The sequence below is a fragment of the Delphinus delphis genome, chromosome 17 (genome assembly GCF_949987515.2).
Source record: "Delphinus delphis chromosome 17, mDelDel1.2, whole genome shotgun sequence".
NCBI classification, from domain to species: Eukaryota; Metazoa; Chordata; class Mammalia; order Artiodactyla; family Delphinidae; genus Delphinus; species Delphinus delphis.
In genome coordinates this window covers 72,290,777-72,313,517 of record NC_082699.1, presented here as the reverse complement: position 1 = coordinate 72,313,517, position 22,741 = coordinate 72,290,777, and the positions used below count along the sequence as shown (strand labels likewise).

The following is a 22,741-nucleotide window of genomic DNA, read 5'->3' as shown; positions in this document are numbered from 1 at the left end:
GGTGACATCAGGTTACATGAATAAATGGTACTGACGGCAGCTCTGGGGGTAGCCAGCCCTTGCCCAGGGCTGCACTTGCACATCTAATTTCAAGGTGGAAAGATGGAGGGGCGAGAGGCACAGCCTGGATTCCCAGCCCAGAGGAAGCTGGCCTAGAACCAAAGCCTGGCCACTCTGCCCCACGGGAGAGACTGAGCTGCCTGTTTTCCCTGTAAGTTTGACTCCACACTCAGCTGTGGTGCGTGAACTTCCCCACCAAACGTGAGCAGCTAGAAGACAGCAGAGCCCAGCCCACACATCCAGGAGTGCAAAAGCCACGTCTGATTACTAGTTTCCTCCCCGTCACCCCCGACTGCCTCCCTCTCTCCATCTCCCCCTCCTTTGCTTTCTTCCTTCTCCCTTCCCCCCTGGAGTAAATGGCCCCGATCAGCTCCTGACCCATAGAAAGGGCTCCCTGTGCCTGCCCTGGAGAAGCACAGTGTGTGTGGAAGTTCTGAGACTCTGGCAGGTGTGGATGGTCTTGTGTGTGCAGGAGGGGAACTGGCTGGGGGATAGGGTGTCCCCTCAGGGGACAGTAGCAGCAGGAGGGGTGACCTGGGCTGCATGGACATGACTGGTGGTGACTCTGGGTGGAGCGAGCAGAGCAGAGAGGTGGGGTGTGGCCGGTGTGGGTGTGACATCCCTGGAGAGGTCAGCTGAGGAGGGGCACCTCGGCAAGAGCCTGTGCTGGGAGGAAGGGCACTGGCCCAAGAGGGCCTTCCTGGGTTCCACGAGCAAAAGCGTGGGGAGGGGGCTGCCCCAGGGAGCTCAGTTATAGGGTGCTGGGCTCAGGTTCCAGGATGGGAGTCCCTGTGCTGGCCACAGAGGGTGGGGAGGAGGCCTGGAAGGAAGGGTCGCACCGGAAGTGGACTGTCCAGGGTTCCTGTAACGTCCGGGCCACAGAGGCCACTGTGGACTTGCTCTTTGAGGTTGCAGAGGGCGAACTGTCTGCACAACCAGCTGAAGTGAAACCCGCGACCCGGGCCTGTCCTGGCGGCTGTGCCTTCGGGCCTGAGCCTCACACCCCAACCCTCCCGCACTTGGCCTTGTGTGTTCAGTTGGGCCTGGCATTTTCCACTGCCCACTTCCTTATCTTGTATTAGCTCTAGCTGGGTGTGAAGTCTGAGCCCAGCGCCCGCCCTGTAAACGACGGGTAGCCCCGGGGCCCATCATTCCGGCAGACCCGCTCCCCAAACTTTCCCGTGTGGATAATCCCAGGGGACTCTGGCTAAGGTGCTGATGCATTGCTAGGAACTAAATAGGTACCCTCCTGAATCCTTGCCCCAGCTGAGCTCCCGGAGTCCATGTCACATCATTTGCAACTCCATCCCCTTCAAATTTGTCAGGGAAAAGAAGTATAAATTATTATACAGTGTAGAAAAAAGAATGGGCTTTGGGATTAGAGAAATCTTCCTGAGTCCTGAGCTGACAACTCGGTAAGTGGCTTTACTCCCTGGGTCTCAGTTTCCCCACCTGTAAAATGGGTATATAATAGTGTCTCAAGGTACGGCATCGAGAGCATGGGCCGTATGTCAATTATTAGCCCAGGTTCAAGTCCAGCATCCCCTGCCTACCAGCTGTGTGTCCTCAGGAAAGCTATTTACACCCCCCGTGTCTCAGTTTCCTCAAATGTAAGATGGGGGTAAGAAGGATATTTACCTCACTTGCTTGTTGAGATGAGCTGGTGACATGAAAGGTAATGTGCTTACATGTGTTAGGTTTCTAATAAACAGTAGCTGTCATTAAACTCAGAATTGATATTTCAAAGAGTTCTTGCAAAACTTAAATGAAATAACAGGTTTGAAAAATACTTTATAACCTGTAGAGCACTGTCAGAGATGAGTTATTATTATTTATAACATTATTGCTACTCAAACTAAAATTTAAAAAAATAGTGAAATTTTCTCCAGTCTAAAGAAGGCTTTGGGGTTGAAATTCTGTTTTGGCCGAGGATATTTTAAGCGGCTGAGCTTGTCTGTCCTTTCCTATCCCTCCTTGGCGGCCTGATGATGCTGGGTATAATTAGCTGTGGCTCAGTAAAGGCTGGCTGACAATTTCACACCCATCCAGTGGCTTATAAATGGATGACACCGTTCTAAATTACATCAAGGCCAGCTTTGAGCTTGTTCTTTAGAGGAGAACCACAGAATCTCGTCACGCGTGAAAAGCCTTAAAGAAGTGTTAAGGCATCATAGAATGAGCAAGTTAGAAGTTAGAAAGGGGACTTTAATAAAAGCCACAACCATCCTGTGATAGATCGTAACCTCCTTTCGTGCCATTAAAGCACATTTTGAGGTGTTTGGGTGAGTTTAATTGCTATTATTGTTTATGAGATGAAAATACAGGGGCAAAGCAGTTAAGAGGTCTGACTCTGGTCATGCTGGGAAGCTAATCACAGAGGCCTGATCTCTAAATGTCTGTCCAGCTGTTTCTACCAGCCCAGGGACACAGCCTGCTCTGCTGCTAGAAGCTAGTCCTTTATCAGGATAATTCCAGGGGCATTTTTGAGCCCCTCTTATATGCCAGATGCTGCAGGGAATCTGAAGATGATTAAAACCCTCAGAAAGTTTGTCATCTACAGGGACGGGAGTTTTTTTGTTTTTTTACTCCCTCTCTCCCACCCTGCAATTCTCCCTCCCTCCCCTTCCTGCTTCCTAGTAAATTCTTGACGGCCACTTTGGCCATGCAAGGTACTAGTGCTAGGTATCAAGCACTGGCAAAACAGGTAGGTTCCTTGCCTTCATGGAACTTAACGGTTCTGGAAGTCAGACCAACATGGAGATGGGAAAGGGAGATGTTAGGGATACCCTTGAAGAAATTCCCTTCATGGGGCCTGATACCACCGGATGCCACTATGCACCCCCTCTTCTTTCTCTTGGGGAGACTGCCTCTTGTCTTTGTTCTAAGTGGAATTCACAAGGATCTCTGTGCCCTTCCCCTAAGACTGACTATATATTTGCCTCAAGGGAAGATAACCCACAATGTTTCCCAATTCCTTGTTAAGAACGCTCTTCGTTTAGAAATGATGCCTTGTCTCCTCCTTTATGCTTCTACTAGAGTCTTGGTCTCCTAAATAGGGTGCACGAGACAATCCATTGGAGCACAGGAAGAAAATTCTAAAATAGTTACTTATAAATATCACTTAAGTAGCCTTAACCTTTTAAAACATTTTTTTAGGGACTTCCCTGGCGGTCCAGTGGTTAGGGCTCCGCACTTCCACTGCAGGGGACATGGGTTGGATCCCTGGTTGGGGAACTAAGATCCTGCAGACAGATGGTACCACATCTTCCATCCCTCCTCCCCACCAATGTCACGGGGCAGGAGCCAGCCTGGGGAATAGGCCACTGGGACAGCTGAAGAACATCACCTTAGGACAGAGGACATGAGCTGGGGGCACAGGGCTTGAGCCCACCTTTTGCAGGGGGTAAAGGGAACATGAGCCCTTCTGCCAGGCTCTGAGTCCCTAAGAGGAAAGGATCAAGCCCTGGCTGGCCTGGACTGGAGACTCATCCCTGATTCTGGCAGATCCTAAAATGAGGGGAACAATAGAAGTAAATTCAGACGCAAAGCCAGCAGAGCCTGCCAGGCAGTAGGAGAAAGGGGAAGGTCACTGAGACGGCAGGTTGGAGCCGTGAGGACCGGGGAGGAATCCACACAGACGCCAAGCACGATGCGGGGAGGGTGGGTGGAAGGCTGGGGCGGGTCTGGGCTGAGACTCAACTGATCTGAGGAGGGTCACCTCATCAGCCTGTCCCAGGAGCATCTGAGAGGGAAGAGGAGATCACAGGGGGCAGCATGGCCGGCGAGTGGCAGATGCCCCTCCTCACTGGAGACACTTCCACCTCCAGACCAGATGCAACTCGTCATCCCGTAACGAGAAAAAACGAGAAGGCACAAACGGAACGTCCTGGCCCGCACCAGCAAGTGTGTAGCCTCAGTGGACTCTGCTCGTGTTCACGGGTGAGCTGAACACCACCCGTCCATTGAGCCTCGGGCCCACTGCAACATTCGGAACCATTTCCTTTGGCTTCCCACAGTGCTGCCCTGTCATTGTGGTCCGTCCCTGACCTCCTGGGTGACAGGGCATGTGTCCCAGTCATCCTTGTGCCCCCAGAGCTTAGCCTCATGACTGGCGTGAGGCTAATATTTACGTAATACAATATTCGTTTAAATAAATAAACACCTGTTAGGTCTGGAAAACAAAAGAGTTTGCATCTTAGTGCGTCTAGAGGAAGTTAATAAGGAAAGCAAAGTTGCAACGTTGCGAAGGCTGAAACCGGCTCCCTGCTCAGAGAGCCTCCCCGGCTCTGGAAATGCATTGTCCCTGAGGGGGACACAATGGGGTCGGGTTGAGCAAGAATAGAAGAGAACAGCTCTGGTGAATCAGCAGCATTTATGCAACTCCTCACAGCAGAAAACCCCAGTGCAAACGGAGCCTCTGCTTCTCTTTTTCCCAAGAACACTGTCAGCTCCAAGAGGTCTCCCAGATAAGCGCAAAGATTCTGATGATGTACGTTCAGGTCCCACTCTAGCTGGAGAATTCAGCTCATCCAGATGGACCACTTACCCTGCTTTGGAGATGGTTCCAGAAACATGAACAACTCCCACTTCTAGAGAAACAATAGGGTCTGACATCTCCCAGGTGATTTTCAAGGTTAGCTCACTGTGCTCCCCAAAGGTGAAGAGCCAGTGTTCACAGTGTACATGCTTTCGTTCTGAAAGCAGGTCCACCACCTTCATGTATCTGTACACTTGATGGACGGGTGTGGGTCATGTGTGGGGGCAGGCGGCGTGCTGGGCTCACGGTCATGTGTTAGACCTGTCCCTGCCCTCCCCAGCTTATACTCCACTTTGAAAGGAAAGGGGGGGGCGTGCATATTCTGTGCCCCACCTCGTGCCTTGCCCTATGCTAGGTAATTTACACACATCCTCCTATGGACTCTCACAATCTAGGAAAGAAGGAGGATTATAGTAACACCATTTTGGCTCACAGAGAGATTCAGAAACCTTGGCAAGGTCACGCAGCTCCGAAATACCTTGAACCACTCTCTTCTCTTGACTCCAATATGCATGTGCCCTATTTCTGCAGGGGCAGGTAAAACTCCAAGGGGTGTTGCGAGGAGGGAGCAATCCCTTTTGGTTGGGGGAGGTCTGGGAACTCGTAAGGACAAGGTGAGCTCTGGGCTGGGCCTGGCAGGAGGGAGGACCTCTCACCCAGGGAAAGGAAGGGCAGGGCAGCAGCAAAGTGCATGGTGAAGGGGTAGGAGCCCTGGCTGCAGCGCAGAGGGGCGCATGAGGTCACTGCAAGGAATGGGGCGTGGAGGCCTTGAGTGGGGACTCATGGGAGGACAAACTATGATGAACGTTGAAAACGGATGGAGTTGGTCCTGTAGGATGCAGAAGTCTTCAGTAGGTACTTGAGGAGGATGGAGACAGGCGCTAAGTCTCATTCAGGCATACAGGGCTGGGACGGAACGACAGAAGTGCTGGGACATGAGAGGACCAGGTGGGAGGCAGCAAAAACAGTGACAGCAAGCTCACCTCCCGGGGCTAGACCTCATCAGATGGGGGACCCAGAGCAAGTAAGTTAAACCTGAGGAGCCTCGGTTTCTTCGGGTGAAGTCTAGACATAGAGAGCCACTGGAAAGAAGAAAGGGGGGCCACAGCAAGAGCCGAGTTCCTTTCCTGGCACCGCCCCCCCAATATGAGATCCCTTTCCCTGCTTTCTGCTCCTTGAACGCTGTGAGAACTTGTAACCCCAAACCTTTGCACATGCCCTTGGCTTTGCCTGACGACTCCTCCCCTTGATCTTCATGCTGGTGGCACTCTGGGATCTTTTCAGAATTCTCTTCCAAGATGAGCCTTTTCCTTGCTGTCCCCACTCTCTCAGCCACCTTCTATGCCATTACCTGTTCATTTCTCTAACTCAGCACCAAAGGCAGCACCTAGCACATAGCAGGTGTTCAACAAATGGTTGTTGAATAAATGACTGAATGAGTGAATAAGTACTTATCCAGCCATAGGAGGTGCATGAACTTGGCTCTCAGAGAACCCAGTAGCTTGCATGGGATCTTGAAGCTCGTATGGTTTAACCCCTTTGAAAAGGAGAAGCCCATCGACAGTTTTACGGCACCAAGTACAAGTCTCATGTTCGGTACCTGCTTATTGAACTTCCCTACTGAGTGGACGAGCTGACACTTGACTCTCCCCGTTGACAGGGGGTTTACTAGTACTGAGGTCACCTTTTTCACCCTCTATCCTTTCCAACATTTATGTAGAAAGAAGGAAAAGTGCTTTCAAGTAGAACTGGTAAGCTGCTAACACTGGACCAAGCTGTAAACTGTGGGGCTTAAGCATTGTATCCCCTGCCGTGTGACGCTGAGTCACCTTTACCTCCTGGAGCCTGGAGCCCCTCTGAGACCTGACGCTGGGGAAGTGGGCTTGGTCCTGCTTGGGTTAGGAGACCTGAGGACCCCCAGGTGGGGAGGTTACACCCGACTCCCGACAATATTAAGTGTGTAAATCTGGCTGTTTACAAAGTGGAACATGTCATTTCAATAAGGTGACGACTGCACATAAGTACGAGGAAATTAATCGAGCAAATCGCAACTCACGGGGGCATCTTGCTAACCTGCCTGTGGCCACTAGCCTGGGTCCTAACAGCGAATTAACTCGCAAAGCCCTCCAGAAATCGGATGCTTTTACACCTATGGACCTGGGTGTCTCCATGTGCTCTAAAGTGTGGCCGCCGGACACGACATGGTCACCCAGCCAGGGCCGACCCCAGACTTATCCTCAAGGACCTTGGTGGGGGCAGCCCCTGCTAAGGGTGGGCTCCGACCTCCGGACCCCCTGCTCGGCCTGCAGCCCAGCATTCTTGGCAGCGCGGTTGACAGCTTCAAGAACATCTTCTCACACACGTTCTGTTTCGGCGCGGTCACCACGGGGGTGCCAGGGAGGTAGTGAAACACCAGGGCCAGGGCAAGTCAGCAACAGTCCCAGGCTACCTAGTCACCCCCTGGACATGGGCACAGTGGTTCCCGCCACCCGGGCTCCCGCGGCTCCAAATTCTGGGCTTCTCCTTCGCAGCAGCTTCTCCTGGGTGTGGACTGCTGCCTTCAATGGAGACCGCTCTCTGGTCCCTGCCTGCCTGCTGTCGGCCTCCGCCACCAGACTCGAAGCTTCCTTAAGGCCCGCTGTGCCTTTCCCCTACCCTCCAGAGTCTGCATGGGCCTCTAACCCCCTAGCTTGTGTCAAGGCCGGCTCCTTTTCCACCCCCGCGGGTCTCAGCCAATGGCACAGAGGGCCCACCCCCCACCCCGGTCCCCTCTATCACGCTGGCCATGTCATTTCCTTGTAGAGTCACCGGAATTGACAGTCACTATAGTCCAGTCCTTATCCCCTGGCTCCTTGGAGGAGGTAATCAGCTCAGTGAGGGCGGGGCTTTCATGCACGGCTGAACTCCAGTGCCTGGAAAACTTCATTGAATAAATGATTGAATGAGGGAATGGATTCAGAGTCTAACTCACAATAGATTCTCAGTAAATATTTTTTGAAAAGTTGCCGAAAGCGCATGACTTTTGACTATCAATCTAAACCTTTTTTCCTCCTCTGTGTGAATTCTGGGGGAAAAAAACTCCACTTCTGCCTCTCCCTGCGCACCCGCTCTTCCCCATCGAGGCGAATCATCCATTCAGTCTTTGCACCATCTCCTCTGCACCTTCCCAGGGTGCCCTGTGCAGAGCAGGGGCTTTTACGAGTTGTCTAAGGAATCCTCTCTCTAGTGCAGAGTTCTTGCTAAATCTAGAAGCAGCCCTGGTGTTTTTAATTCATCTTCGAGAACAACACCGAGAGAGGTTTCTAAATGACTGTTCCCGCTGGCCGTATTGGCCCTGCTGGGTTGGGGCCGTGACACTGGCCTTGGCTCTGCTTGGGGACCAGCTGTGTGATTCTGGGCAAGTCCCTGGATGCTCTGTCTTCTCTGTGAAGCACGGGTTGGGCCAGGGCTCTCAGAGGGAACTCATCTGGTGTTCCCAGCTCACGCAGGTGACTCTGGGCGGGCCGCCTGGAGTCGGCATCCCGGCAGCTTCCATCTCTGCCACCAACAAGCCCTTGCGCCCCATGTGCCTGGGCTTTCCTGCTTGAGACTCACATGCTATGAACAGGGAGCTGTACACTATCATTTAAAAATTATTAGACCCATCAAAAAAGTTGAAATAGTACAGTGCACCTATGCCTTTCACCTAGATGGACAAAGTATGACATTTTGCCACATTTGCTTTCTCATTTCTCAAATACATTTCTCATTCTCTTTCTCTTTGTATGCGTGTGTGTTTTCTTTTTTTTTTTTCTTTTTTTTTTTTTTTTTGCGGTACGCAGGCCTCTCACTGCTGTGGCCTCTCCCATTGCAGAGCACAGGCTCCGGACGCGCAGGCTCAGCAGCCATGGCTCACGGGCCCAGCCGCTCCGCGGCATGTGGGATCTTCCCAGACTGGGGCACAAACCCATGTCCCCTGCTTCGGCAGGCGGACTCTCAACCACTGCACCACAAGGGAAGCCCCCCTTTTTTTTTTTAATGAACCATTTGAAAGTTAAAGACACCATGCCTCTTGACCTCTAAATACTCAGAAGTTAACACTTTCTTCACATAACTATAATGTCATTCTCACGCCCAGGACAATTACCATCGACGCAAGTGACCTAACATGCCGTATATATTTGAATATCCCCCACCTCCATCCCAATGTTTTTCTAGTCCTTCTCCCTTGATCCAGGATCCAGCATCACACATTCAGTTACCCCGTTTTCTTAGTCAACTTGAAGCAGAAACCTGGAGAAGCTGATTATTTTTCATAACCCTTCTAGTTTCTTCTGGTTGTAGCACAGCCGAGGGGTGGTGCGCCTCCCTGGGAAGGCTGGTGGGTTGCTCCTTTCTGTAAAGGGTCTTTGATGCCCACTATTTCAAGACTCTGCCAATTAAAAACTCATCTACAGCGGAGCCAGGGCCAGAAGCTCTGCTCCAGGGTCCACTGGGCAGTGACATCAATAAACTGAGAAAAGAGAAGCTGCAGCTCTGAACTACAGCCTCCCTGGACCCAGGGAGCTTTGGGGACTGTGAGAGCAGCCTCTTGGCCTCCTCTGCCTTTTAATTAGAGACAAAAAGTTCCAGTGTCTGAAAGCCAAGCGTGGCCCAGACTTTTAGAACCAAGCTGCCCATATTCCCAAGTGCTTTGTCAAAAAAAAATGAACAATGCTGCTATCTGCCCTGTCCTTACAGAGAGAAGTCTGCTCGGTGCCGTTGCTGAAAACAGGAACCTGCCTTATGCAAGCCTCTCTTGTTTCTAGCAGAGGAAGTTGTAACTGGTTTAGCAACTGCGCTTCTTGACAGCATGGGTTCCTCAGCACCGCACAAGGCTCACCCTGCCGCAGAAGCAGCAGCTGATGGAGAGGCGGTGATGGTGCTCCTGGCGGCCCTGCTTCAGCTACTCCCAGGGGAGACCATGCCCAGCTGCTGAAGGTATCTGGGGGGACATGGGGGGGCTGGGGCGGGGGAGGCTTCAGGACCCCAGAGACACACAGCTGGTAGCAGGTGGACTTTCTGGAGACAGATGTGCTCTGGGAGGACAGGCAGAGCCTGGTCCCAAGCGAGGCTCAGCACCTAACACGGCGGCTGGCACGTCGTGGCTGCTCAGTGATGGGGAACCGCACGGCAGGAAGGGCTGGGAGAGCTGGGACGGGCACGCTCCTGCCAGAGAAGGTTTTTTCCAGCCGCAGAACATCCTAGCACATAGCAGGCTTCTTACCGAGGGCTCTCCTGCTCGCTATTAGACTTTTTAGCAGCGTGACCTTGGGCGAGACATTTAAACCTCTCCAGGCCTTCATTCTCTCCTCTGTGAGGCAGGAATAATGGTACCCAACTCACACAGGTATCGAGCAGATGAAATGAGCTGACATATGCAAAGTGCCCAAGCCAGTTTCAGACACATAGTAGGTGCTCAATAAATGCTATCAGTGTGGAGTCATGATGTCTAAAGGTACGTGCAGGCAGGTGGACATCACAATAGTGCTTCTAGGAGTTTGGGAGTGTGGATCTTCTGTGGGAAGATGCCAACGAGGGCGGATGATAATAAGCAACAAGGATCCAAGCAGGTGGGCTGTGTACAGGGCAGGAGCAGTATTAAAGGAAGGGCAAACACACCAGGCACATAAAACCTGAAAACAAGATGTGAGGAGTAGAAGAGATCTGGGAGAACCAGAATCCCCTCAGGAGTGCGGCACACTCCACATCTTTTTAGGTTCTTAGATGTCCAGAGAGCCTGGTGTCAGGGAAATGACCTGGGTTTTGGCCTCAGACTGTCCTGAATCAGGGTTATGCACGCAGAGTGAAGGGAAAGAGTCTGCCAAGCTGAGTGGCAGGGGAGGGGTGTTGCATGAAAGGTTCTTCTCCTGCACTCCTCGGCACAATCCTGTAAGATTACGATGATTATTTGCTTTTGACAAATGAGAAAATGAGGCTCAGAGAGGTTATGAATCTTGGTGATTCATCCAAGTCACACAGCTGGCGAGAGCCTCTGAGGGCTCCAACGGCTGAGGTGGGGAAGCGGGAGCCTTACCTCAGCGAGAGCAGATGTGGGAAGGAGGAAAGTGTGTCTTTAAAGCAGTGCTTCTGTCTTAGGAGAAATAACACCCCATAGTTGCAAATCGTCTTTCTGTAGTTTGCTATAAGGTGCCGCAAACTGGGGCTGTGGTCCTTTTAAAACTGGGGAGGTAAGGCCAAATCAAAGTTCTGGCAAAATCTGGTGCAATCTATAGTCTCCAGTTGGAAAAATGTTATTCAAGAGTGCTTAACATGCTCTGACAAATATAACAGTAATAATATTAAAAAACGATTGCAGGGCAGAACTAGAGACACAGATGTAGAGAATAAATGTATGGACACCAAGGGGGCAAAGCGGGGCGGGGATGGTGGTGGGATGAACTGGGAGGTTGGGATTGACACGGATACACTGATGTGTATAAAATAGATAACTAAGGAGAACCTGCTGTATAAAAAATAAGTTAAATAAACTTCAAGAAAAGTAGTAATTAAAAAAAAACAAACGATGGAACAGACAGACTGAAAGCTATTTAGACTCCTGCATCTTAAACGGATGTAGAATCAGGGAAGTAAGACCAGGGAAACCCATTGTTTTAATCAGCTACACCTGGGCCAACGTTCTGGGTCAGCCGCCAGTGAACTAACTGAGTGACTCTGGGCAAGTTACTTTGCTTCTCTGAGGGTTAGTTTTTTCCTCGTAAAAAGAAGACCAGCTTCCGTGTGTGTTAGTAAGAAGTTTAAATTATATACAGTATGTAGGAGACGCTAAATACTAAATAGCAGCTATTAATATTATTCCTAACCCAGACAATTAAAGTACCCCAAGTTACTTGTATACCCCTAGGCAGTAAACAGTAGCAGACTGTGTTAAATATGATGGGTCAAACTGCACAGCCGATGACCTGGACATTCCTTCATGATTTTTCTGAACGCTTATTTCTAAGTGTTCCTCCATCTCATATACGTGAAACAGACATGGGATGGGTAGGTTTGTACTGCACTGAAATCATTTTCCTATTACAGAAAAAATTTCCCCACGCTGAGCTTCGAGTGCGGGCGATGTATTTCCAAGGGGAGTGGATCTTTCTTAAAGACTTAGAAATGATTCAGTTCAATAAACCCCAATCAGCTTCCTGCATTAATAGATGCTGCTGGGTTTTAATTTTTCATTTGACATTCAGCAAGAATTTATTTCCCCCAGCTCTGAAAGAAGCTGGAGCTTAAAATTCTCATTAAAATTTTCCAGCATGTGAGGCTAGAGCATTTGGTTCTTGTCAGCCAACGTGAGGGCCCTGTAAGCACATGTATCCATCCATCTGCCCACCCGTGCATCCATCTCTCCTTCCCTTAATGAATATGCGTTGAGGCTGTACTGTGTGACTGACTTCCTCCCTCTCCTTCCTCCCCAAGAGTTCCAAAGGAAATAAGTACACTGGGTCCGAACCACTTCCTCCTATCTGAGAACCACGAAGGGAGGGGTCTCATTTCATTACGGTAACTTGAGCTACAGACAGAAACTGTGTGGCCTCAAAGTGGCTCACTATTTTTGTCAAACAGCTTTGCAAAGTCACACTTCCCTCCTTGGCACCATCCAGGCAGCTGGGACCATGGCCGGGGGGCTCAGGGTTGGGGAGGGGGGAGGGAAGGTGGGGAGACTCAAGGAGCTTCAGAAGAAAGTGGGAGTCGTCCTCCCAACTGTGCTCAGGGGCAGAGGGCCACCTTGAGAGGGTCAGGCTGCCCCTGAAAGCACAGCCCCGCCTGCCTGCACTGTGCTGGGTACTTGTAGATGGTAATTTTATCCACTCGACTGAATTCAGTGAGCGCTTACTATGTGCCAGGCACCTGCTAGGTAATGATTTTTCATTGAGCAGTATAATAGACATGGGATCGTGTTCTCAGGGAGTTTATAACCTGGGGTTGTTAAAGAAACAAATACATAATGACGAACAGTGGCGTGAGCCACGAAGGGGACCGAGCCCAGGACAGAGAGCAGAGGGGAACCAGTTGTCACTGAAGTCTTTTAGTTCTCACGTGAACCCTGGCAGGCGGCCGCGCTCCTTCTCAAAGTACAGATGTGCTATCTCCCCTACTCTTCCAGACTCCAGACCTTCCAAGTCACATGGACAGTCAGCTAAAAAATACATCCTCTGAACAGAACTTCTAAGCACCCAGGGTTCAGGACCCACTTCCCAACATACCACTTTATCAATATGCCTATTGGTCCATCTACTGAACACCTGTGATGTACCTGACCCTCTAGCACACAAGTGCCGTGATCTTGTCATAAAAAGGGGTCGATTCAGCTTTATGGAACCGTCTGTCCATTTCCTTATGCCTCAGAGCAGAGTATTTAAGAGTCAGGCTCTGGAGCCAGACGCCTGGGTTCAAACCCTGCCTTCTCTTTTACCAGCTTGGTGATAAACTCGGACAAGTGATGTACACTCTCTGGCCTGGGTTTCCTCAATCATACAAGAGGCATAATGACGGTGGCGTGTCTCTCGCAGGCACAGTGTCTCCTCAGTTTCCATCTATTCCTTTTATTTCCTTATGGAACATCTACCGTGTTCCAGCTCTGAGTGAAAACAGACTTCTGTCTTCACGGCACTTACAGTCATTCATCAAACAATCACAGAAGTGAGTGTCAGAATCATAATCTACTTCAGGTGACGACGAAGAGATAAGGATGGAATGGTGAGCTGAAAAGGAGTAGCTCGGGGGTCCTCACCCCGGGCACCTGTGTGTTTTGACAAGTGATTCACGCGGGGCTCAGCACATGCAAATGCCGTTAGGAGGCAAGATATGAATTTTCATCTCGCTCCATAAGCTTATGAGCCTTGCTGGTGGTTCGTGTGTATGACCCAAAAGCAAAACTAAGTCTTGCTGGGAAAAGCGATGTAATAGAGGAATCACTAACTTCATGATCCCTGGGCCCACGTGTCCAGATGCCCTCCTCTTTCTAAGGAGTCCTGCATTTCCCAAGCATCCAGATTTGAAATGAAAGGAAAAGCCTATTTCATATTCACTGTTGTCCCATTCTGTCTAATTGTGTATCTGTGTGATCTAACATCAAAATAATTGTCTTTACGCCTGCTTTCTCATTGCCAAGGATTCTCATTGTTAGCTTATAGGTTATGAGGGTATCCAGGACCCGGCCTGGGGCCTGAACCTCATTTGGACCATTTTTTGTCAGATGTGTTCAGTGTCCAGCAGGCTCACAGACTGGAGGTACCATATCCCACCAGCCCTGGGTATTGGCTGTGGCGGGGGGACTCTGAGTATGAAAAGCTGATCTAGAAAAAAAAGAAATGGGGAAATGTGAAATTTTGCTTCAATGACGTGTTAAAAGCCATGAAGGGAAGGAGAGATGGATGCACGGGCGGGCAGATGGATGGATACATGTGCTCACATGGATCCCGTAGGTTTGGGGAGAAGGCACTTGCTTGTAGCACAGTTATTGTCAGCAGAGAGTTGAGCCACAGAGAGCCCCCCGCCCCTGCCCCGCAATGTGCTCGTTTTGTAACACCTACTCTCTAATCCTTACTCGTGAAAAATCCAGCAAGGCAGATATGGTTATGCTCGTTTTTTAAAATAAAAACAAACAAAAAACAGTGGAAAGAAGTTTAGTGACTTCCTAAGAGGTGAAACTGAGATTTGCCCCAGCACCAAGAGGTCCCAAATCTGGCTTCTTCCTACGACATCCTAAAATGACCATAAACTGTTTTCTAGGATGCATCCACCCTGGTCTTAGGGTAAAGCCAAGCCTCCCTTTTATCCTGAGGGCATATGAGATCCCCTTCCAGACACCCGAGGGTGGAAGGGGCTCGTGGACATGTGGGTCAGTGCTGGCAAATGGGCAATGGCTCTCTGTGGTGGACAGGGTGCTGGACAGGGGGTCATAGCACTTATCCAAACTTACTGAGCGACCCTGAGCTGATGGCTTGCCCTCTCTGAGCCTTTTCTTTGTAATGTGAGGGCACTGAACTGCTCTGTTTCAGTTGGTGCTTTATGATATCCTAGGATCAGGGAGTCCTATCAGGAGAAACAAAGGAGCAAGAGTGCTGAGTCCCCAGCCTCCAACCGGCAGCTTGCTTTGATCTATTTTTCATGTGGAGCTTCTGGGGCAATTTTGTTAAAACAGGTTTCAACCAGCAGACCGTATCGCAGCCTCCTTCTCCATGGAGCATCAGGAGGAGAAGGTGGGCCTGGGGGGCAGGGAGGACACGCCTGTGGCTGCACCCGCCCGGAGAGGAGAGCAGGGAACGATGTGGGTCACAGGGGTGGTGCACCTGCCAAGCGAGGTCAGGATGTGGTGGGGTGCCCCCCGGAAATCCTGCGAGATCCTTGGCAGGGGAGCCAACCGATGCTAAGGCCCTGTCCCAGCTCTTATTGCCCCTGGTGCGGAGGGCAGACCACAGGCAGCCCTGAGCAAGTACCAAGGCAGTTGGGCGGATACCTGGGACCACTCACGGGGCACGGGGCAGGGGGTGGGGGGCACGGTAGTTGAGGCAAAAGGGCTGTGAGCCATTGTCTGGCCCAACTCTTTCCCCATCATATTTGAGAAGCCGAGGCCCAAGGAGGGGAAGGACTGCTCAAGCTTGCACGAGGCCCAAGGAGGGGAAGGACTGCTCAAGCTAGGTCAAGCTTGGTGACCTAGCTGGCCACCCAGTACCCCCAAGGGATCCAGCGTGGGTAAATCCGTAGCTATCCCATCTTACCAAACTTATCTCTGCTTAAATATGACCTTAATTTAATCCTCAGAATAACCCCTCAGGGCATGTATTAATATCTCAAATGTCTGCATTTGGAAATCAAGGATCAGAGACGTGCAATAACTCGCTAAAGGACACACAGCCAGTAGGCCAGGGAGCTGGAATCTGAACTCAGGCTTGCTTGCTTTGAAAACCCTCTTTGCAAGGCACCCTCATTCTTCTCTAGTTCTGCTTCTGATTATAAAAGCAATTCAGGCACATGGGAGAAAAATCGGGGCATTTTAGAAAGGAGTAAATACGAAATCGAGAAATTCACCTATAAAATCACTACTCAGAGAGAGCCCTTGGAAACATCTCGGCAATAATTTCCTCTAATATTTTTCTACATATATGCATATGCATGTTAAAGTTTTATAAAATTGAGATAGTATGAACATGACGAGTTTTGTTTGTTTGTTTTGGGTTCTTTTTTTCCCCCATAGCATTAATAGTTCTTTAAAACAATGCTTTGAAAGGCTGGAAAACATCCCACACGATTCACTCCTGCCCTTCTGACCATGCCAGGCGACCTAACAGTGGCCATGATAGCTGAACCTGAGCAGGCCCTAACTGGCTTCTCTCTCCTGTCCCTCCTGCCCCGCCCGCCCTTCCCAGCCAGATCCCCAGCCCTGGGCTTCCAAACATTGCCACCTGACATCCAAGAGACCCCTCGGGACCTCTGAGCCCCCTGGACTGAAGTTTCACCCTAAAGTTTATGGTCCCCGAAGTTTGCTTTGATGACCTTTCAAAATCACTTTCCATTGAGTTCTTGGGCTGGACCAGAGGGCAGAGAAGCAGGACAGCATTTCATGGTCAGTTGAGAGCAGGGGTTTTGGGGTCAGGCAGACCTGGTTTAAAACCCATTTGTCCTCTTACTGATCGTATAACCTTGGACACGTTACTTAATTTATGTCGCCTGTAGAGCAGGGCTGCTGTGAGCCACCCAGGGGACGAAGGCTGTACAATGCTGAGCCAGGTGCCTGGCAGAGGAAGGGCTGAGCACCTAAGGTGGTGCTGCTGTGGGGGGTTGGATGTGACGGGTGAAGAGGGTCCCCACCCGGGCCATCTGCTCCCACACCTTAGAAGCAGGTCACGTGGGTGGGCTTCCCGCTGTCACACTCTGTGGAAGAAATACCTAGGGCCAAAGGGAGGGTTCCATCCCTAAGTAGGTGTTCACATTCCAACTGTCGCCAAGGTTTCCCAACTGTCCCAGACCTGCCTTCCCTTGGTTGGGGCTCCTCGAGCTGTCGCCCCCTTGCCATACGATGAAGGGGTTCAGGTTACTTCCTTTCCCACAGCGAGGCCTGGCTTTTAGAAGCACCAAGTGGATAAGATGCACAGAGCTGTCCTGGGATGCTGCCCTGGGAGTGGAAGGCTCTGAGAAGTCTGAGCCCCTGTGTCCACACGATAACGCAGAGCACGTGACAAAAGGATCCCTGATCTGGTCAAACAGAAACCAGCTGGAGACGGCACAGCCCACATTCCTGTGACCTCTCCACGCCAGGTGTCCGCTCAAAGGGTGGCCAGCCATTTGCTGAACAGAGTCCCTCGGGGACCTGGCTTCCAGTGGAGACGGCAGCATGGCCCTGGGAAAAGGACGTGGGCTCTGAAGCCAGGAGGGGAAGGTAGGCCCCTGCATCCCTGGTCTCCGGGGCTCCAGCCCCAGGTGTGTGGGCAGGGGAGCTAACTGGCTGACCCCTACACAGAGAAGGTGAGCTGGGAAACTCTGCCTCCTGGGATGCTGGGAAGATAAAAGGCAGTGGCACCTGCTAATTGCCCACCAGGAGGTGGGCATATAGCACACCTGAACTGCCTGGCCTGGATCCCGAGGGATGTAAAGACAAGGCTTGGGTTCTGTCTAATGGGACTTCATAAGAAAGTGACAGTGGGTCTTTTCTCTTAGTAATAATTTTCCAAAGGTCACTGAGTCTTGATTGCTAGAATTGAAAGGGATTCAGTGGCTCTCTCTTTGGAGATCACCTTTTCCACTCATCTCATTTTTAAGAAGAGTAAACTGGGGCCCAAGGTCATGCAGAGAAAAAGAAGCGTTGGTCCAAAGACTGGGGGAAAACGAAGAGGCGGAGGCCAGTTTCAATCCTCTGACATCACAAAGAAAAGGGAGAAGGAAAGCAAGACTGTTCACAGCCAATGTTAATTAACTCATTTCTCTGTGGCTCTCTCCTTATTGTTTCTAGAAGCATTTGTCTCTCATACCCTCGCTCCCACCTCCAGCCACTGCATAAAACTGTCACAGATTAAATCAGATTGTTCAGTCATTTCATTGGGGAGACCCCAGCTCTCAGTCCCTGGAGGCACTTCCGCTCTTCTCAAATCAAAGCCTCTTTCAGATGAGTTCACTCCTACTTGGAGTCGGTAGGAAGCCAGCGAGCAGACCTCTAAGGGGCAGCTGGACCGATGAGCTTTTCTGAAAAGCGCGGGCAGGGTACAGTGCTTGCAGCCCAGCCCAGCCCCTGCTCACAGCTTGCGCCCACCTGCCAGACAGAAACAAGGAGAGGACCGAGAACCCGGGCTCCCAGCCTCCACTCCACTTTCTCATCTCGAGACCGTGGGTATGTTTCTTTCCTCGGATGGACCTCAGTTTTCCCATCTGTAAAATGCAATTTTCAATCTTTTGTTTTGTTTTGTTTTTCTATATTGGATTCCCTGAACTCCTCCAAATAGCACACAAATGCCAGAGAAGAATTATAAAGTTGTTAGACAGAGAGAATTCACTTGGATAGATAACAAAGTCTCTCCCCACGACTTTTCTGGAGTTGTTGGTGTAGAGACCAGTGTTGGACATGATGGCTAGAGGCTGTCGCTTGGAAGTGGCTCGGGGAGAAGACGGAGTAGGTGGACGGCTAAGACAAGCTGCAGAGAAGGGGCCTGGGATGCCTGCAGGGGTGGGAGCTCACCTGCCTATTGGTGCTCTGGTCGGGGGTGAAAGGCGCAAGTCCTGGGGTCTAGCCGATCGTGGAGGCCAAGCATCAGGCTGCAGGGAGCAGAGTGGCATTGTTCTAGGAGTCAGGTGACGGGGCGGGCGGTGAGGACCCTCGGGAGAGTGAGGGGTGAGGCCAGCACACATTTCAGAGTCATCTCCGCACGAGAGGGCTGCCAGGGCCTCTCCTCCACCTGTCCTGAGAGCTTTCTCTAGAGGCCTGAAGGCCTTGGTGATAACAGAGAGGGAGGCTGAGGGACTGGGGAGACTGTGGGCTCTAGAAAGGCACTGGGAGCAGGACGGAGGCAGCAGGTGCCTCTCGAACATCTGTGCATCTCATGTGGGGCGCTGGCCCCCCAGGCAGTCTGCTTGCTTCGCTCCTTCCCTGGACCAACCTCAGGTGGGGCCCCAGAGGCGGTGGCCTTCCCTGTCCTCCGGGTGGGACCCCGTGGGCCGCCTTCCTCCGGGCACTGGCTCAGGGTCCTGCACAGGAGACGCTGAACTGCAGGGAATGAGGTTGCCAGTCCCTCCACTGGTGTGGTTTCCCCAGCACTTTTTGGGGAGCACATTTCTGGGAGTGCCTACACCAGACCAGGGACCGGCCAGGGACAAAGAAAACTCGTCCTTGCCCCCTGGAGCCAGGGTGCTGCTGTTAAAACATGCCCCACCTGCAGGAAGGGCCCTGACCTTGCATCGGGAGGGGCCTCACCCTTAAACTACGCCCATTGTGTCCAGTCACAAAGACCAACAGGCTCAGAAGACAGGCCTCCTCATTTGAGCATGTGGCCCATTCCAGCCACATGTTCTGCAGTGCATTATGAGTTTACAGTTTTTGCAAGTCTTGCCATTATCTTGGGAACAGCACAATGATACTACAATCTCTTGGCTTGAGTTGTAAGTGATAAACTGTCCATGTAAGTAGTTAAAATAGATTAACTTTCAAAGAACACTCACTCTGGTTTTCCTTGTTTCATAATATACCAGGTATCCCCTCCCCCCAGTTAGGAAGCGCTGCAGACCTCCCTCAGCCTCTGAAAGGCCTTGCTCTGAGAGCATCCATCTTTCCAGTATCTGAAACTGTAATGCATAAAGGAAGGATGTAAGGCCAGGCTGGGGGTTGGACTAGCTGACTTTGGGACCCTTTCAAACTCATGAGGCATTGCTCTTAAACTGGAGACAGACAATGGGGTGGAATGCAAGTTTCCCAGTGGGCTGGACACCGGCTGGGGGATTCTGCCCCATCAACTGTCTTTGTCCCCAGGAGACAGGCATAGTTCTGTCTAAGGATGTGGCCTTCTTCTCTGTGCCTCAAGCAGCCTGGGAGGACACGTCTATGCTGGAATCACTTAAGTCCTTTTCCAAAATACTTATACAAAGACCCAGAATTTAAGCTTTTCTCACTATGGACTAACAGAAAACACACAGTAAATGGCAATAACCTACAAGGATTTTATGCCGGGTTGTGTTCTAAGTGTTTCACAGGCTTTATCTATTAACGTTGCAGCCACAACCCAATGTTGTTTTATTATTATTCCCTGAAACAGTCAGGAAAAGGTCGAGAACTTGCCCGAGGTCACCTAGCTTGCACGTGCAGAGCCAGAATTTGAACATTATGGAACAAACCGGAGACTTAGCATCAGCCATTCAAATCCCAGCTCTCCGGTTACATGCTGTGTGACCTTGGGCAAAATCCTTACCTTCTCTGAGACTCAGTTTTCCTTTCTGCAAAATGGGGTTAGGGATGCAGAGATTCTATGATAATCAAAAGTAACAGCAGGTGTCAGAGTGCTGTAGCAGCACGGGAAGCAGGCAGCCAACAAACTGTATTGTCAGGGTTTTTCACTTGTCACCGTTGCTTAGAGCATGTTGAGAAACTCCAACAGAAGAGAGAAAGTGGAAACAGAAAGTACCCTCTTCTCACCCCCTTTTGGTTGTGGAGCCACATAACTCCTGAGTTTTAAGAGCTCCGAATGCCAGGACCCTGAGAGTTGAGGGTCAGGGCTCAGGAGAGCCAGGGTGGGGGGATCTGAAAGGCACTCAGTCTGTCACACAAACACTGCCGGCTGCTTGCTGTCAGCCGTGCGGAGGAATGGAAGCTTTCTCCACCGACAGCACTTGCTAGCAACTTCCCTCTCTGCGGTTTTTCTCTGTCATTCCCTTGATAAAAGAAGTAGAGCTGCACAAATGTAACCAACTTTCACGAATCTCATCTTCACATAAAAACACCCGCCTTTCAAGAAGTGAGCTGCCTGAAAGAATGATGCAGGATGTACTCTAAACTGGGTCATTCTCCACCCAGAGGGCTCGTGGCTCACTCTCCGTGTGGATCCCCTGAGCCATTGGCTTCGAGTGGCTTCGACAGCCCGGGGAGAGAGAAAAATGGGAAACAGCATGCGATCTACCCCGGCGCCTCCCGAGAGGCCTCTGCCTAGCCCAGAGGGTAAGTCTGGCTTCTTTGGCGAAGACGGGGCAATGCGGGTGCTGACAGCTGTTAAAACAGGGCAGTGGGTACGTTGGGCTTCCTTATACTTGTCTCTCTCGCTTTGCTTGCGTTAACATGTTTGTAGTTAAATGTTAAAAAAAGATCCACAATGGTGTCCTGGAAGGATGCCGAATCACTGGCACTTTGCGATGGACCTTTGAAGCAGCTGGTTCGATCCTTTTATTTTTTTAAATAAATTTATTTATTTATTTTTGGCTGCATTGGGTCCTCGTTGCTGTGCGTGGGCTTCTCATTGTGGTGGCCTCTCCTGTTGCGGAGCATGGGCCCCAGGCACACGGGCCTCAGCAGCTGTGGCTCACAGGCTCCAGAGCACAGGCTCGGCAGCCGTGGCGCACAGGCCCAGCTGCTCCGCGGCATGTGGGATCCTCCTGGACAAGGGATCGAACCTGTGTTCCCCGGGGTTGGCAGGCAGATTCTTAACCACTGTGCTACCAGGGAAGCCCTGATCCTTTTATTTTATAGGTGGTGAAACTGAGGCCCACAAAGCAAATGTAATTTGTATATTAGCTATTGGTAGAGTCAGATTTCCAACCCAGGTGGGTCTGGTTCTGAAACCTAGGCTCTTTCGTACCATAGCCTGCCAGCTGTGATATAATATTATGATGGGTGTATAATACTATCATGAGTATATGATACTACCATGGGTATATGATATTATCATGGGTGTATAATGTTATCAAAGCTCTGCTGGAGTGTTTTCAGTGTAACTTTACGAAGCCAGCCACTAGCCCTAGGAAATCTTCCTGAAAGTAAAGGAATCCTTGTGTCCATTGGTAGGATCACAGGGGACAGGCGTTCTAGGGGGAAGGCACAATGTGATGGGTTAATTGAGGATGACAAGAATCAGCTTTTCCCAGAGATGCCAGGCTGAGCCATTCCCCCGAAGCTACAGAGTCTCGTTCAGGGATGGCCCGAGAGCTGGGAGGGGACATCCGCAATGATGATCTAGGCATGTAACATAATGCAAGCATTTATGATATTAGAGATTATAAATTTGAAACTCAAACAATACAAATTAAAAAATAGGAATTTAATTATTAAAATTTCCTTGTAGCTCATGTAAGGCTGAGAGCAAAGCCATCGAGCTCCAGGTTCAGGGGTGCTGGTGGCCACCAACACCCTCTCCTTTATTTCCTAGCAGGACAGTGTGGGTGCACCTGTGGGTCCTTGAGGAGTTAGGAAGGGGATGGTCAGGAGGATGGGTGACCCATCAGTGTCCCCAGGGTGAGTCATGGGGGATTTGGGACACTTGGGCCTCCCACCTTACATCACAGTACTTGGGGCCTGGTCCCTCCCTCCTAATGGGGGTGACCCCACCTGGTTCCACCATATCCCCTGCAGCACTGAACTGGGTCACGTTCACAGGCACAGACGCCCAGCATGGTGCGTGCCGAGCACAGCTCCCCATGAGCGGAGCGGGGAAGGAGCCAGGTGCCATGACGCTACCTGCCACTCACTCCGTGACTTCCGGGGCCCTTCAAAAAGGAGCCGCCTTCTCACTTTTTCCAAAGTGGAGACCCCCAACTTATGCACAGTCTCATGACTCCTCAGATGTCCCCAAGTGACCATGCACAGACCTTCCTGCTCTGTCCCCGGCTCCAGTAAAATGCGGGGCGATTCTAGCAACCCTCCTTTCCAGCTCCTCGATACCCCTCCCAGACAGAAGTGGGGGAAGACAGGAAGAATGTTCCCGGAGGTGGGACCACGTGATTAGCTGGAGCTGCGCCGTGGGTCCCCCGAGCGAGCGGGGGAAGCTTTTCCCTCCGATGCAAAGCTCAGAGCTGTGTGCAGTCCTCCTGCTGCCGTGGGGGAGGACCTGGGCCCCTTCCCTCACCTCCTCCAACCCAGCTCAAGTCTCAGTCTCCTCCTCTGGTCATGGCCACTTCTGGAGGACCGACACTGCCAGGCCAGGGCGC

The 22,741-nt window shown here is 51.1% G+C and overlaps 2 protein-coding genes across 2 annotated transcripts in view; one reads left to right on the top strand and one right to left on the bottom strand.

Moving 5' to 3' along the window:
- TG (thyroglobulin) overlaps positions 1 to 22,741 on the bottom strand; it is a 241,949-nt gene that overhangs the window by 47,754 nt on the left and 171,454 nt on the right. The gene's annotated exons all lie outside the window — the stretch shown is intronic.
- Positions 9,486 to 22,741, top strand: part of SLA (Src like adaptor) — a 32,852-nt gene continuing 19,596 nt past the window's right edge. Inside the window, exons 1-2 of the mRNA XM_060035309.1 lie at positions 9,486 to 9,556; positions 20,622 to 20,762. Of these exons, the coding sequence (XP_059891292.1) occupies positions 20,702 to 20,762 (61 nt within the window). The 5' untranslated portion in view covers positions 9,486 to 9,556; positions 20,622 to 20,701. The remainder of the gene's footprint in view (positions 9,557 to 20,621; positions 20,763 to 22,741) is intronic.